Below are 17,360 nucleotides of genomic sequence, written 5' to 3' on the forward strand. Positions count from 1 at the left end.
CAAAAAGTAAATATTAAATTGTAGTAATCAAAATTGATTCACAGCAGCCCTGTGATTAATCTAAGAAAGTTAAATGTTTGATGGCACGAGCTTAGCTATAAAGTTTTCTAAACAGATGGTAGACTTCACATTTGTCATTTTAGTTATTAATCTTACAGGTCGATATTACAGGAGATGATGTCGGCATATGTGAGGATGCCATAGTAAGATGACTTGAAAATAATCTGGGTGTCCACAATGTTGGCAAACCAGATAAATAAAAGTAAAAACAGGTCGCCACCTAATATCCATACTTATAAAACTCCACAACAAAAGCCAATGCAGATTTCATGGTGCAGGTGGTCAAACTGTCTGCATCTCCTGTTCCCGAGCAGTATCTTGATATTGCAACATGAAAGAGTTGTCCACCGCTTGTGTCAAACCTCCAGTAAGAACGTACAACATGCCCTCTTCCTGAGCGCTCTCCTCACAGCTGATATCGGGCGCCTCCGTCCTTTGATCTTCCAGGAGCAGACCTCTCAGTTCCACCTGCATCTCTGAAGGCGCGGCATTGGGGGAATCGACAGCTCCCTCCTCGTCGAGCCGATTCTGTCTCTCTCGCATCAGCTGCTCGGTCAGCTCCACGCTCTCGTAACGGATCAGCTGCAGCCGCAAGAAGCCATCCTCATGTTCCTTGTACCTGGCGGCAGCCGACAGGGAGGCCTTCACCACATTGAAGCTGGAGGCATTTTTAATCAGCAAGACCTACCTGAACCTCGGGTGTCCAGACGGCCATTTGAATTGGTGTTTTTTGTGCAGATGCACCGTGAGGTTATTTCCTCTGGTGAAGCACTGATCACACACATGGCACTTGTAGCGGGCTATAAAAGTCCCCTGAAAATCAACAATGGGAGTATAAATATATTAAGTCACAGTAACAACATTCATCAATTTAATACCCCTCCTCACCTCATGCTCCCTTTTGTGGTGAATTTTCAAGGTGCTAAGGGTGCGAGAGGTAAAATCACAACCAGCAACATCACAGTGGTAACCGGGCTCGCTGCTGTGGCTGTCCAGGTGTTTGCGCAGATCCACCAAATTCTTGCAGCTGGAACATGAAGCACGACTTCAGGGCTGCAACTAACGACTAATTTGATAGTCGACGAGTCATCGACTATCTTATCAATTAGTCGACTAATCGGATTATGAAACGTCACCTATTCAGTGGTTCTTATTTATCCATTGGCTTTTAAATTCAATTTGGGATATTTTTACAAAAATGAAAACAATAGAAAATACCAATCAAAACATTTGTCCATTTAAAGGAGAACTGCACTTTTTATGGAATTTTGCTTATGGTTCACAATCATTATGAAAGACATGACGAGGGATGGATTTTTTTGTAATGCATTCTAACTAAAAAGTCCGCTTACAACAGAGCCAATGGGAGGTCCTCTAAAATTGTTGTGACTTGAGTATTAACCAAGTATTAGTGATATTGTTATTATAAGCGCTAACGCAGACTAACTATTTATAGCGGCGATGTGATCACGAGCATGTGCCTATGTTTACACCATCGAGTGGTCAGCTGTTTCTTCGCTTCCCTGCTTGTGGAAGTTTATTCTAGATCATAAATCTGCCTCTCACCTGGACAGTAGAAGGCTGAGGATGTATTCCAACAAGTTGGTACACTTTGACAGGCAATTTAGACCCGGAAATGACGATAACGACACAAAAAAACGCTTGGTTCTTCCTCCCTTTTCTTCGAGAGGATTATAAGTAATTTTTCAATATAAAGCGGGAATATAACAACACTATCAGCCGGCATCCTAATGACACCAGAAGTTGCACAGTAAGTGAGGTTTTATTATGTCTTTTGGCTTTCATGAAGTCTGCAGTGAGTAATAATTAGTGATTTAGTGGTAAAAAAAAAAGTGAACGTTGTGATGCGTTTTTTTAATTAATGTGTGGCGTATGCTTAAAATGATCAAATACGTAAATATTAAATGGTTTAATGAATGTGCCTGTTACTACATTACATACCTGTATATACCTACAGCGTGTATATAAAACTTTAATGGAGGTGTTTGGATGTTTTTTAAGGGCTTTTATACACTAGGCAGAATAGAGCGACTCCCATTGGCTCCATTGTAAGCCCATTTATTTACTAGTTAGAATGCATTAAAAAAAAAAGACGTGTTCTTGTCTTACACAAGGATTGTGAATGATAGGCAAAATTCCCAAAAAAGTGCAGTTCCCCTTTAAAAGCAAGCACTTTTATTACTGATTTTCTTTGAACTGCAATAATATAATAATATTAATTAGTGCTTTCAAACGATAAATGTTTTTAATCAGATTAATCACACTTTTGAATTTGGGTTAATCATTATTAATCACAGGTTATTACTAGCTTGCATAATTTAAATTACATTAGAAAAAGACCTCAAAATTGGGTTGATCATTATTAATCACAGGTTATTACTAGCTTGCATAATTTAAATTACATTAGAAAAAGACCTCAAAATTAGGACAAAAATGCTAATTTGTACACAGGAATATTTTTTTAAAGTTGCACTTAAACGCACGTCATTTAGTTGCTCAAAACTTGCTAACAGTCGTATTTTCAGTTCACTCCCTGTCAGGTAACCATCCACAGTTAAAAAGTAAAACAGGATGTACAGTCAATATAAATTGCGCAAATGATCTGTGTATATACAGTACATGATTTATGCAACATTGTTTTGTGATTAATCACACGAGTTAACAAGTTATTTTAGACAGCCCTAATAATAATCTTAAACTCAAATACGCCAATAATCATCATCTAAGCAACGTTCTTGACTGTAGAAACCTGCACAAAGGGATATAAACAAAGTTAAGCTCGCGGACAATTTTTTACACAGATTCCGAGGCCGCATCCTCCAAATGTCCGACATGCCTCTGCTTGAAGTGCTCTCGTATAGCAGACGCACTGCCATGAAAAGCAAGATCCATCCATCCAATAATTGAGCAAATATTTCGCGTTTTTGACGTTGTTTAGGGTGAAATGTTCCCATACTTTTAACGTTTTTGCTCGCGGTGTTGTTGCAGTGGCCGCAGACATTTTTTCTCTTTCTGTTGCTTGCTGGACACCGGCCACGTTGACTTGCACATGTCCGTTTCCGCACTGAAAAACACGAGCGATGACCTCACCGACAATCATCGACAAATGCATTTCATTAGCAATTTTTGTCCACTAATAGTTGCACATGATGGTCAGGTTTCTCACCCTCCCAAATGAGGGAAAACACTGGCACTAAAGTTTCTAAGAACATAAACACAAGGGTATTATCCAGGCATATGACTTAAATAATATTACCTGTATTCGCAGTATTCACAGCTGTAAGGCTTCTCGTTACTGTGGCGAAATTTAATGTGGTTGCGCAGTGCTGAAGGTGATGGACAAGTCATGTCACACAACGGACATTTGTAGTGGCTCACTGTATCAATAAGACAGAAAAAAACATTACATTATGGTAAAATAACATTTATGATGGTGTAAACCCAAAATGTAACACTACAGTATATCAAAGAATCATATAAGTAGACCACAAAAGGTTAGGGGAATTTGTTATTATGACAACAACAATGCGAGATGGGTGTAACTAAGGACAGTGATTGCGAAATTGTTGATGAAAACTAAAATGAGTCATCTTGGTTCTTTCTACTCTTTGTTGCACAAACACAACTAAATGGGTAATTTAAAAAAAGTTAAAATATAATCAGGGTGTACCCCGCCTTCCGCCCGAATGCAGCTGAGATAGGCTCCAGCACCCCCCGCGACCCCAAAAGGGACAAGCGGTAGAAAATGGATGGATGGATAATCATAAACACAAGGAGGCTGATTGGTATGGGTCCCACCATAAATATAAGGAATGTCTTCCAATACTAAATTGAATAGGTCAATGTATTGGGTACAAATGTGCAAAATATACAGTATATAATATGCTATTCCATGTTAATTTGCTGATAAAGACCCTTTGAGGTGATGACTGACCATGGTTCCTCATGTGGTCTCTCAGCAGTCTCTCTGTTGCAAAACGTTTGGAACAGTGGGAGCATTGAAACCTTTGACCTACAACAAATAGTAAATACATGTTATTAGTTTAAGTTAAAAACAAGTTAAAAAGTTACAGTACCAATGATTGTCACACACACACTGGGTGTGGTGAAATTTGTCCTCTGCATTTGACCCATCCCCTTGTTCACCCCCTGGGAGGTGAGGAGAGCAGTGGGCAGCAGCGGCGCCGCGCCCGGGAATAATTTTGGTGATTTAACCCCCAATTACAACCCTTGATGCTAAGTGCCAAGCAGGGAGGTAATGGGTCCCATTTGTATAGTCTTTGGTATGACTCGGTTTGAACTCACAACCTACCGATCTCAGAGCGGACACTCTAACCGCTAGGCCACTGAGTAGTGTGAGGAACTATATTACTACAGTGGAACCTCAACTCAAGAGTGCCTCAACTTAATAGTGCTTTTAGATAAGAACAGTCTCTCGGCTATTGTTATTCTTTAAATTGCCAGCAAAAAAAAAATCAGAGTTACAAGCATCCCCACCATTAGTTGGCTTAGTGAATGTCACATTGAACTCTGTGATGTCCGAGGAAAAAAAATTGTGAGTGCCCAGGACAGACATTAGAATAATAAGAGATTGATCATGTCATTAAATAAAAAAGAAACCATCAAAAACATGACCAAGCGTGTTGCCAACTTGACAGAGCAGTTAGAGCGTATCACTGCTAGTCTGCACCGTACTGTAACAGAGTGAGTATAATGCCAGCCTCGAATGTTAAAATAATATCTAAACAGCGGACATTTATACATAAAAATACGGAAAAGCTGTAGATGGTGTTTGACGGAAAAGTAGCTGAAAAGAGACACCATAGAACTAAGGTAAATGCTATACATTAATGTTACATTACACTACATAAAACTATTGTAGTTGTTAGTAGTACGTACTACATACTATACAATCTATAAGTTTATTTATTTTTTGATAGGGCGAAAGCACCAATTACAATTATTTCAATTCATTTCAGAGACGTTGATTTGAGACACAAGTCAGAAAAGTTGAGGTACTACTGTATAGGTGTTCCTGTCTAAAACGTATACCGTCACCTTCCATGGCACTCTGTCGAATTATGTGGTCAAAGAACTTTGTGTTGCTGGCATACATCCCTCCACAACCTGGGCATGCCACTACTTTCTCCTGGGTATGGCTGCGTAGATGCTCCCGTAACTTAGCCCGTCCTTTAGCGGTAGCTTCGCAGTCTGCGGGACCATAGAACTTAATTAACTCAACACCCAAATGTGCCAAAGCTGTTTGATTATGCATTGGTTGGGACAATTAAGAGCTATAATCTTGAGATGGTGATTTACCTTTCCATCCACAGCGTACTGGGAAATCACAGTCCCCCGCTGGTATGTCAATGGCCAAGGTGTGCAGCTCCACATGCCGGTAGAACCACTCCGGGTTCTCATAAGGTGGTTGCTTTAACAAACAGGATATGTTTTTAAAGGATATTTTCCATTACAGAATTGCTTAGATTACAGAATACAATGCCACTGAGTGTGCAGGGGATCCCACATTAACATTTTATCACCATGTCAGGTTTACCTCGCACTCTTCCCAAAGGCAGAGAAAATTGTCAGGGATTTCAGGAACAATGTTGTGGTTCTGGTAACCGATAGAGCAGGTGCCAAGTTTGCGCTGGCCACTGAGCACCTGCTGACCCAGCTGCTTCAGCTTGGTGTGGTAACAGTGAAAGTACAGATGTCGCCGGAACTCTTCAGGACCCTCCATGGAGCAGAACCCGCAGTCTCTCCAAAGACAGTTTCTTTCGTCTGGTCAGAAAAAAAATCGAATTAGTAGTCTTGAGATGACCACCTGTCACACGCCGAACGACCAGATAAAGACTTTTCAAAAAAGATGTGACCTTTACAAATGAATCGAGTCTTTTGAACTGCGCTTTTAAGTAAAAGATGAAAGTTGATTCGCAGTTGCGAGCAGTTTTTTTAAATTTTTATTAATTGCCCACGGTGCATGTGCATACATAAATAGTGAGTTTAAAAAAAAAAAAAATCAAATTATGATTAGAATCGTAAAATACATTTCTTCTGTTGATTCTTAATTTAGTGGTATTTTACTTTATTCTACATTGTTAAATGTTTAAGTATCAAATTTGGTAAAAAAACTGAAGGGTTGTGATATTCATGAACCAACCAGATCTATTACCATTGGCGTTGCTAGGCCTATTTTAGGGGGGCTCAAGCCCCCCTAAAATATTCTTAAGCCCCCCTAAATAATTTGGTGTTTAAAAAAAAAAAAAAAATAAATAAAAAATCTAATTTATTTTTTACAAATACATGCCGACATATTCATTATAAAGTGGCCCGAATATGAGTTTAAATAAATAATCATATAACCTGTCATTATTCACTCAGTTTCCCCTCACTTCATAGCGTAAGGTAGAGAGCCCCTTTAGTGCGTCGGTATCCAATCCATTCCACTTGTCCATATAGAAAATGCCCACATCACTCAAAAACCAGTCCGCTTTTTCTTTCCGACCTTGCTTGCGGTCCTTGGACTTGTTCATATAGAAAATGCCCACATCACTCAAAATCCAGTCCGCATTTTCTCTGCGACCTTGCTTGCGGTCCTGCAGGTGTACGAAGCACATTAGCACACAGCACTGCAGAACAAGAATGTGAACGGATGCAAAATAGACATAAGAAACTTTTTCAAGAAAGTAAGTATTCATCACTGCTTGTAGTAAAATGTATTAGCTCCACTTTACACCAGGTCTGTGTTTGACAAAAAGTTACATTCCCGCTCTAAAACAATGCTACTACTTAGTTAGCTAGTTAGCCTGAAATGCATCATGAAGCTCCTGGTTATTTATAAAGTTAAATGTGCACTCTTTTTTACCATTTGCTATATTTGGGGTTACTTCCTTCTGGAGCATCAGCTGTGTTTCTCACTTTACACATGGAGGAGAACAGGAGTTGAGCTCATTCACGTAAGACTACCATCAGTAGATAATAATAATAATCACTCCACAACCCCTATTGACCTGTAGGAGTCAGGGCAGAGGAGCACAGAAAGTGAGAGGGGAGAGGCCTCTACTGGAAAGATGAGTAGGAGAATAATGATACATATAAATAAATATTAAAACCTTTTTTTTTTTTTTAATGGCTTATCGATAAGCCATTTGTTTTATTTATTTCTGGGTGGATCATGTTGACTATTGAACCTCCTAATTGTCAATCATTCTGGTGATGTTACGTAAGGACATATATATATATATATATATATATATATATATATATATATATATATATATATATATATATATATATATATATATATATATATATATAATTTATTTATATAATAGATTGTATTTGTAATCTACTTTACATTTGATTCCAAATCTCAAAGTGCTACAGAATTACAACCATTGGCGTTGTTAGGCCTATTTTGGCGTTGTAATAAATAAATAAATAAAAAATGGCTTATCGATAAGCCATTTGTTTTATTTGAGATATATATACATATATATATATATATATATATATATATATATATATATATATATATATATATATATATATATATCCTTACGTAACATCACCAGAATGATTGACAATTAGGAGGACCAATAGTCAACATGATCCACAACATCCTCTAGTATACCTTTGAGTCTTTCATATATATATATATATATATATATATATATATATATATATATATATATATATATATATATATATATATATATATATATATATATATATATGAAATACTAATATGTATATATATACATATAAGAAAAACCCAGACACCATGTAAAGTCTGTAAACACAATGTCACTGTGCAAACCCATGTTTGTTGTTGTACTGAACACAGATTGAAAATAACCTGACTGAAATAATAATGATAACAACGAATAATTTCTAAGTCTTTGTTAGCCGTTTGTGAAGTTTTGTGCTCGTGCGCTCCATTCGCTCGCATCCTGTGCATCTCCTGGGAGCTAAGCCCCCCCTGTCTATTACCATGAGCGAGATGTTTGTTTTTACTTAAAGTGCGACAGTAATGAAACACTTACATCTCACTCTATAAACCAAGGCAGCTATGCACAGAGTGGGTGTGGGTCTCTGCTCTGCTCTGACTGCAGCTGTGACTGCTGTGCGAGGCTAGTGTCAACTTGACCGCCATGAAAGGAGGGTCACCTGTTGTTTGTTAAGTTAAAGTTAAAGTCCCAACGATAGTCACACACACTAGGTGTGGTGAAATTATCATCTGCATTTGACCCATCCCCATGTTCACCCCCTGGGAGGTAAGGGGAGCGTAGAGCAGCAGCGGTGGCCGCGCTCGGGAACCATTTGGTGATTTAACCCCCAATTCCAACCCTTGATGCTGAATGCCAAGCAGGGAGGCCATGGGTCCCATTTTTATAGTCTTTGGTATGACTCGGCCGGGGTTTGAACTCACGACCTTCCAGTCTCAGGTCGGACACTCTAACCACAAAGACGTTAACTGCAGATACGCGTCGTCATGTCTCCAAAACATCCCAAAATGTTGCTAGATGTGTCGCTAGTCGCTTTTGAGAAAGGAAGTGTTGTATATTTGATGGTCGTGGGATGGGTGATGAGCCAAGGAGACGCCAAGAGGAATCGTCGAACAAAAAGGTTTATTTGTTTCAGCGAGCCTCGGACTAGAGCTGCAGCTCTAGGAGAAGAAGTGTGCCAAATCTCTTCATTCTGCTGTCCTGTCGGAACACTGCGTTTAAATACCATTTCTTGTAGACCCCCTCTCCTTGTGGGTCAAATCTTGATGCCGGACAGCCTGCATACCACTCTGTTTATTTACTTGACTAGTCAACCTTTGATCGTTTTGGGTCCGGTGACCGCCGACTCCTATCCTCTGTCCCTGTGTGTGGACCTTCTACCAGATGTTGCTAATGTCTTTTTTTTTTTTTTTTTAAACATAAAAAACACAAGATACACTTACCATTAGTGCATCAACCCAAAAAAAACTCCCTCCCCCATCCACACTAAAAGGGGCTGTCTCTTTATGTTATTAAAAACTTCTGGTGCCTACAATATAGAATAATATAGTCTGCAAGGGATACAGTCCTTAAAGCACACATGATTGTGTGTGCTGCTGGTCCACTAACATTTTCATTAATTACTATTTTTATGTAATTGTTTTTATATTGTTTTACTTTCTTTTTTATTCAAGAAAAAGTATTTTTGTTTACTTATTTATCTTATTTTATTTTGTTTTAAAAAACAACAAAAAAAACAACAACCTGTGATCGATTTGGGTCCGGTGACCGCCGACCCCTATCCTCTGTCCCTGTGTGTGGACATTCTACCAGATGTTGCTAATGTCTTTAATCTTCCTCCCAAATCCGACACCTATATTCTTGTGGGATTCCCACTTTCCTGGGAACTCTCTGCAGCGCCGCGGATGAACACGGGCACGTTGACCTTAGTAGAAGAATACTGTTTCTCATAGTCATTCACCGACGTCCCACTGGGGTGAGTTTTTCCTTGCCCGTATGTGGGCTCTGTACCGAGGATGTCGTTGTGGCTTGTACAGCCCTTTGAGACACTTGTGATTTAGGGCTATATAAATAAACATTGATTGATTGATGATTGATTTTAAAGGATTATGTGACCAAATACAAACACATGCTACTTCCAATCCTATAAGATAATTGTACATGATATAATTAACCTCAGAAGTCACTAAAAACCTACTCAGTGGCCTAGTGGTTAGAGTGTCCGCCATGAAATCGGTAGGTCGTGAGTTCAAACCCCGGCCGAGTCATACCAAAGACTATAAAACTGGGACTCATTACCTCCCTGCTTGGCACTCAGCATCAAGGGTTGGAATTGGGGGTTAAATCACCAAAAATTATTCCCGGGCGCGGCCACCACTGCTGCTCACTGCTCCCCTCACCTCCCAGGGGGTGAACAAGGGGATGGGTCAAATGCAGAGGACAGATTTCACCACACCTAGTGTGTGTGTGACAATCACTGGTACTTTAACTTAACTTAAATTTAGTGAGGAAGTCGCAAAGTTGGCAACAGTGCCCTCAAAGGCATTTTGTGCTATGCGCCATAGGAACCTTCAACAAAGCAATCAGCTTTTTAAAAATTAGGTTTAGCTGAAACTAAAACAGTAAAATGACCCTTGAATGACAATGACTTGACAGATATGTAATTAAAATATAGTTGTGGACACATGTATAGTTTTTTACGCAAGTTGTTAGTGTTCCATAATTAGTTGTCTGTATTGTAAAGAGCTAAACGAGTGGAGGAAAAACAACAGACTTGTTCTTTTCTCAAACGAGTCTGTCACACGCAAGGCTGCTCCTGATATTGTTACTGAGAGAATATCCGTAGTGCTAACTGTGTTATATTGTTTACATTACAGTACTGTAGTGACGCCAACTCACCCTCAGGTTCTTCTTCATCCTCTTCCGCCATGTTGACAGCGTTCAAGTGAGCCTCCACATGAGTGCAGAATTTCTCCATCTGACTGAACGATTCCTGACACGAAGCCCACTCACATTCAAACTGTAGTTCTTTCTTTTGTAGTCGTTTGTTGGGAGGCATCTTTTCTGAGCGAGAGTTGGGCTAATAAATGCCAAGCTAAAAATGACGTTCCAAAGGTGGAGCACCACTTTGGTGCAAGGTAACACGGTTTAGGACCTTTTTACATTGTGTTAAAAACACGCAGCAACACTCATGGAGACTGGTCGAACAAGGCAAGGACAATAGAAAAAAGAAACACATATTCTGTGTACATTGTTGTTGTTGAGTAACACAGAAATAGTGTACACATCAATGTTGCTTTTAGCGGGTTGTGCCTCACCATAAACGGTCTGGTGGAAACAAGGACATTTATTTTACTGTCCGGGGGTTAAATGTTCTGCTAACGTAATGTGCGAGCATGTTAGGAAATGTGTACTTTACAGTTATTTGATTACATTTTGGGTTGTAATTAAATAACGTAATAATAATCAAATAGTTGTGTTTTTTTAAATAGTTTTTATATATTCCCCGGCCAAACGACTTTTTGTATACATTTATTGTGTTTCAAAATAAATACTTATTAGACTTCGACTTACACAAACTTTAATGGTTCCACACAATAGCTCACTTACAAAGGATGGAAAGTGTAAGGATAGAAAGGATAATGCCGGTATAAAGTAGACTAAAAATGTACCGTAGTAGCAATATAAAATATAACGTATATGTAATATTTACATATTATATATACAGTATATACTGATATATTATATTATATAATATATACAATATATAACAATTACCATGTACAATACTACAGAAAAAGTAACAGCTGCAGCAAAAAAAGGGCATCATAAAATAGAGAGTAAAGAGTAGAGAGAATATTGTGTTTCGCTTTGTCTCAGCTTTTATTTTACAATTTGTGTCAACCATATCTAAAATCCCCATCATCACATTTGAATTCACATTCCAAAACACATTATTCCAGTGCTATTTGACAAAATATTCTGGTGACAAAATATACTTCTATATTATAACACCAGCCTTTATCTTTCAGTAACTTCAAAAAAAGTTTTCTTTTCCACACAGTAGACCGTTATAATACTCTCTCTTGTTGCATATTACCATCTGTTTGATGTCAAAAAGGTAGCATTTTACATGATACCTTGATAAATTTGTTAAATGGACCAGATATCATTGTTTGAATGTGGCTTTTGTACTTTGTGATCAAGTATTTAATCCATCCATCCATTTTCTACCGCTTGTACTTTTCGGGGTCGCAGGGGGTGATGGAGCCTATCTCAGCTGCATTCGGGCGGTAGGCAGCGTACACCCTGGACAAGTCGCCATCTCATCACAGGGCCAACACAGACAGACAACATTCACACTCACATTCACACACTTGAGCCAATTTAGTGTTGCCAATCAGTATTAAAATATTTTTTTAATCCTGTTTTCACACTTGGTCCTTTACTTGATGCTAACATAAACATTGGAGGACTTTATAATGTTAAAAAATCATTATTAAATTGATATATTGATCTCCCTTCTATTTACACAGGGTCCCTGCATGTTGAATCAATTGATGGCCATGGAGTGGCATCCAAGACCACGCTATAAGCAACTTCAATTAATGAATTGTGGTTGATGGAAACTCATTACAATTCTTATAAACTCAGTACAAAAATATAATTTTAGGGTGAAAATGTGAATATGACATGATTACCGTTCCTGATGGAAATTTATAGACCCCACAACATAAGGCAGAAAATAAAAAGAGCTTGCTATGTCATGAAATTCTACTTAAGTATAATTTTACAGAAGTCTTTACTGCAGTGTGAGAAACAAAGCAAACTGAGGTAATAGAATCTTTTTTAAGGCACGCACACAACGCGCCTGAAAGTAGTTCCAAAAAGAAGAGTTTCTCCGTCAGAAATTCCTTGTAATCTAGACGTCATAGAAGAGGCGCACCAGGTGGTAACGGATCCCGAAAGCCACCGTGCTGCCCATCACCTGCACACAAACACACAAAACAAAAATGAAACTTCCGTTTCCTTTCAAAAGCAGACGGAGGTTTGTTTGTCGTGGCGTCTCCTGGTTCTACCTGAATCAACAGCATGATGACAGTGAGATTCCTCTCATGAGTGGGTCCAAGGAATTTCAGGACCAGATTTATTATGGTCATGTTGTTACACTCGATGAATTCATCAGCTCCCTCTTGGCCTCTGCGCACCTCAAGAAGCTTCAATAGCTCTGCAACCTTTTTGGGGATAAAGACAATAAACCTATGATACACAATAACCTGCTGTACTCCAGATATTTTGTGGTATTGTTTTTCAACATGCATGCTCATGACAAAACACTTTGCTGCACAACAGTTTCATATGTTGAAATGAAAGATGCGGCTCATTCAAATGAACTATGAGGCACATGACATCCATTTGAAGTTTCTATTATTATCTTCATTATCATTGGCAGTCAAAACACTTTTGATTTTGCAGAAGTAGAACTCATGGTTGCAAAAAATGAAAACGCAGTCAACTTCTTATAAGATATTATGTTCAATTTGAATTCAAACTATGAGAGTTTTTGATTCAACTATCTGTTTATTGTTAAAGTGGTAGTTTGCAGTTGTGTAGAACTGCACTGCATCACACTTTCGGGTGTTTGGGATATTTTGCCGTTCTCCCCGTTTCCAATGCTTTTATTTAGGCACAACTTGTTCACCCTCGCTTATAAATACATTAAAATGTCTGCCAGAGAATAGGACAGAGCAGAATGGATTGATGTTACTAATTTAGTCACTTTGCTGCTACATTTAGCGAGTAATTGCTTTTATTTATTTGTACTCACTCACTGTATATACATTATGCAAATTAGACAATTATAGCCACTCCAACACCACTACAAATACATTTCAGTCCTGTGGGAACCACTGCCCTCTCATATTACTTACTATAAAACCTCTCCAATTATGCGGCAACATTTTTAATCATCGCTTATTGGATATCCTTTTTGTGCAAATTTACCTAACTGTTCTCTGCTGGCCTAACATAAATCATGATCATAAATTAATAAAAACATATTTTATTTTTAATTTACTTTCCATAAATATATAAAAGTATTCATTATATTCTCTTCATGTCATATTAGGTTCCAGTTTACGTTGGCGCTTTTATCCCTTTAGAATTCAGCTAGCTGGTTGCCAGCGCTGTATGAATTCTGCCAGAGGCCTTCTGGATCAACATTAGTAACGGCTGTGCAGTGTAAACGAACGGAGGACATTCAGTTGACAGACAGTTGCAATAGCCAAGCAGATCACAAGTTGTTGACAGTAGCCCTTCTAGGTTGCCTTACGTTAAATATGATGTGATTGGATACTTACTTGTCACTCCCAAGTGAGTATCCAATCACATGTTGCGATTTTCGAAAGCAGGAAGTGGCATCGGTGCCATACACCGCTACCCACTTTTTTAACCCACAAAGAAGGAGAGCAAAACCGTTTAGGTGGCAGATATATATTTGCAAGGCCATTTTCAAGATTTATATTTAAAGAGAAACTACATCTTGTGAGACGAGGTCGGCCGACCCCGGAAGCTAGCTAAGTTGTCCCAGTGGGGGTTTGCCCGCCACTTCCTCTCGAATTAACCAACTACGAGCGGTACATCTGGCTTATACGGTGTCGGATGGGTCCTACAAATTGTGAGTTCAAATATTGAATTTCTTTATTTTTTCACGTTTAATGTTTTTTACAATTTATTTACATTTTGACAGTACCACGTAAGATGTTTTAATTGCTGATGTAGGTTTATTGATTTTTAAAGGCGCAGAAAAATATTCCGTTTTGTTCAATGACCAGTAGTGCGCAAGTGTGTTTTTGTATAGTATTTATCCAGCCGTCGTCATGTGGTGACATGAATTAAGATATTTTGAGAGGTATTTATTGAAGTCGGACTGAGTAGGACATAACTAAAGGTCTAGGTGGGAAACGCACGGCCCGCACTGTATATTCAAGAAATTTACCTGCAGAATGAGATTTCCAAGTTTGGAAAGGTCCTTTCTTTTGAATTTAGAGTAGCTCATTCCCAGTTTTCCTGTTTCAGGATTCAACCTTTAGGAAATAAGGAACCATTAGAGCTGCAATAGATCTGTGAAGATTTGAGTTGTTGAGCAGATCATTTACCTGGGTAGTCTGTGTCTGGGACAGGGGACAATATGGAAAAGCTGAGGCAATGAATAGATGAAGTTAACCACTTGAGGAAGAAAGAACAAAAGCATTGTTTTGCTAAAGTGTCCCAGGATGCCGACAACGGCAAAAGTCATTCCTGCAAAGTAGCAGAAAGTGTCTCCCACAAACACAGATGAGGGATACCTGTGGCAAAAATAGGTGGAAAGTTGACAAGACTACCAAAACAATTATCTGACTGACTGCCTAAGTGGGAGCTGCGACGTACCAGTTGTGGTAAAAAAGTGCTAATGTGGTGAAGAAGAACGGTATCATGAAGTACAGTGAGAAAACATGGTCATCGTGGTAGTCACCTAAAACATAAGAAAGACAAGAAAGCAAGCTAAATGTTGATCACACAGTCTTTTTGCATCAATTATTTGTACAGTATGCATACAATATAACAGCTCACACACCGCCGAGCTCCAGCAGGTTGAAGACGACTATGGAGCCAGAGATAAACAGAGCTTGACCTGACTCAATGCCATTAATGCCAGCCAGGATATTAATGGCGTTGGTGCAGAATACTGCCAGCATGCCCATGTAGACGTAGTAGAGAATACCTGTCAAAGATGAGGTGCCGTTAGAAAGTGACTGTGACAAACAGGAGGCACAGGAACCCTAAAAGACCCCCGTTAAACAAAGGCAGTCACAATATAAGGTATTTCTAGAGTTTTATAAAAAATGTATCTCAGTGTCACTGTTATTTAGTGTATTTTTGTGGTAGTAGTTTATTCAAATTGATGTAGCGCTGGAATCGCTGTGCATCATACTGATCTCTACTATGATTTGCTACAGTTTTTTTGAATTGTGGATTGCATTGCATGTGTACATAATCTTACGGCCAATACGTCACAGCAAACATTAAAGGGTTCAGACATTCTTTTATTGATGCCTGAAGTGTGTAAGCATCTTACAGCTGTTAATAACAAAAACTCCATATTCATACAAATGCATGCACACTCGCAATTATGCTTTAACAAAATCAGATTAAAAGATAGCCAGAGGAGAAAAAAAAATCAAATCAAAATGATGTTTTTTGTTATGTTTGTCTGCATCATCCATCCATTTTCTACCGCTCGTCCCTTTTGAGGTCGCGAGGGGTGCTAGAGCCTATCTCAGCTGCATTCGGGCAGGAGGCGGGTTACACCCTGGACAAGTCGCCACCTCATTGCATGGCCAACACAGATAGACAGACAACATTCACACTCACATTTACACACTAGGGCCAATTAATATAAAATAATTATAATATGAGCAATTTTTTAACTCACTAGAAATACATGATTGAATAGCTAATTTTAACTGCTTACTCTCAATGATGTTAAACATTATCATTGGGTTTAACTGTTCATTGTGTATGTTTATAACTCTTACATTGCTATAGTCAACTCTCTATGCTAGTTTTCTGAAGGAAAAATCCCATTACTGACTATAAAAGGCTACTACCTTTCTGTCAGGCATGACAAAGCATTGTGATTTTTGCAAAGGCACACCCATTGTATCACGTACAAGGCTGAAGTTGTGGCAATATATAGTGCAAACTCCAAACAACAAACCAAACTCACCTAGATCCAGATGCAGCCCGAGTAGTGCCCTGAACGGTTTGGGCACCACAATAACTGTGTTGCCAAAGTTGGTGAAATACACCATGAGCAGTGGAAGGGAGGCCATGGTAGGAAGCAGGAGCTTGTGTCTCCAACGCAGATTGAGCACATCATCAGCAAAGCCCAGGAAGATCATGCAACAGATGGCGAGCAACGCGCCTATTAGCTGCACAAACTGACACAAAATGAAAAAGAGTCAGCTTGTAGTCACTGGTTCGGATGGTGTGTAGTCTACCTCATCATGTGGGAAGCCATTGCACTGATCTCCTACAAAGCAGCTGAGGAAAGGCACTGGGATGAAGAAGAAGAGGATGATGAGGAAGACCGTCCCACTGATGACACCCTGAGATTCTGGACTAGAGAAGAAAAGCAGAAGATGATCAGACATTTTATTTGTTCTCAACATTATCCTCATATAAAAGACAACATTACTCACACTTGATTTTTGGTCACTTTATTTAGGTCCATCCCGTACAATCTGGCCGCGATGAAATGGTCTTTGAAAGCGGGAATCAGTTTCAGCGTGGCCAAACAGCCGAGTGCTGACATGAAGCAATTGATCGCCAGCGGGAAGAAAGGCGACGGCGACATGTTTACATTCGTTTTAGTTGCTGCTCCTTCTTAGTCTGACAGGTCACCGAACTAGCTAACGTGACGTCGCCTCCTCTGTCGCTCAATGGGAAAGCTACGGCTATCTCCACTCAGATACAAACACGTCATGTTGCCATTTTAACACAAGATCCTGCTACGAAAAATGACTACAATGTGAGAAATAACTCAACAAATCAAAACACGAACCCATATCCTTGGGAGTTTTTATAATAAAATGTTCAGCAAAACTCCACTCTTTCGTCCTGCTCTAGCTACGGATGGATTGTGTACTTCCAGTTACATCTTTCATAATAAAGCATGGCCTGTATGACTTTAACGCACAAACACGTTTATTGTTCATATAATTTACT

The 17,360-nt window shown here is 39.0% G+C and overlaps 2 protein-coding genes across 2 annotated transcripts; both read right to left on the bottom strand.

The window, feature by feature from the left end:
• Nucleotides 1–124: 124 nt before the first annotated feature.
• On the bottom strand, nt 125–10,941 carry hinfp (histone H4 transcription factor). The gene is made up of 9 exons (XM_062047766.1): nt 10,491–10,941; nt 5,639–5,865; nt 5,401–5,512; nt 5,140–5,292; nt 4,016–4,093; nt 3,338–3,458; nt 949–1,087; nt 749–873; nt 125–679 (listed from the first exon to the last, which is right to left on the bottom strand). Exons 1-9 carry the CDS (start codon nt 10,648–10,650, stop codon nt 343–345), a joined length of 1,452 nt encoding a protein of 483 aa, XP_061903750.1. The 5' UTR covers nt 10,651–10,941; the 3' UTR covers nt 125–342.
• A 484-nt stretch (nt 10,942–11,425) lies between these two features.
• Nucleotides 11,426–17,285, bottom strand: dpagt1 (dolichyl-phosphate (UDP-N-acetylglucosamine) N-acetylglucosaminephosphotransferase 1 (GlcNAc-1-P transferase)). Its single transcript, XM_062047796.1, has 9 exons — nt 16,835–17,285; nt 16,634–16,754; nt 16,360–16,573; nt 15,208–15,354; nt 15,021–15,105; nt 14,750–14,938; nt 14,590–14,677; nt 12,671–12,826; nt 11,426–12,579 (listed from the first exon to the last, which is right to left on the bottom strand). The coding sequence occupies exons 1-9, from the start codon at nt 16,987–16,989 to the stop codon at nt 12,514–12,516; spliced, it is 1,221 nt and encodes a 406-aa protein (XP_061903780.1). The 5' UTR covers nt 16,990–17,285; the 3' UTR covers nt 11,426–12,513.
• Between the last annotated feature and the right edge of the window lie 75 nt (nt 17,286–17,360).

This window comes from Entelurus aequoreus, linkage group LG05 (assembly GCF_033978785.1).
Source record: "Entelurus aequoreus isolate RoL-2023_Sb linkage group LG05, RoL_Eaeq_v1.1, whole genome shotgun sequence".
In the NCBI taxonomy this organism is placed as follows: Eukaryota; Metazoa; Chordata; class Actinopteri; order Syngnathiformes; family Syngnathidae; genus Entelurus; species Entelurus aequoreus.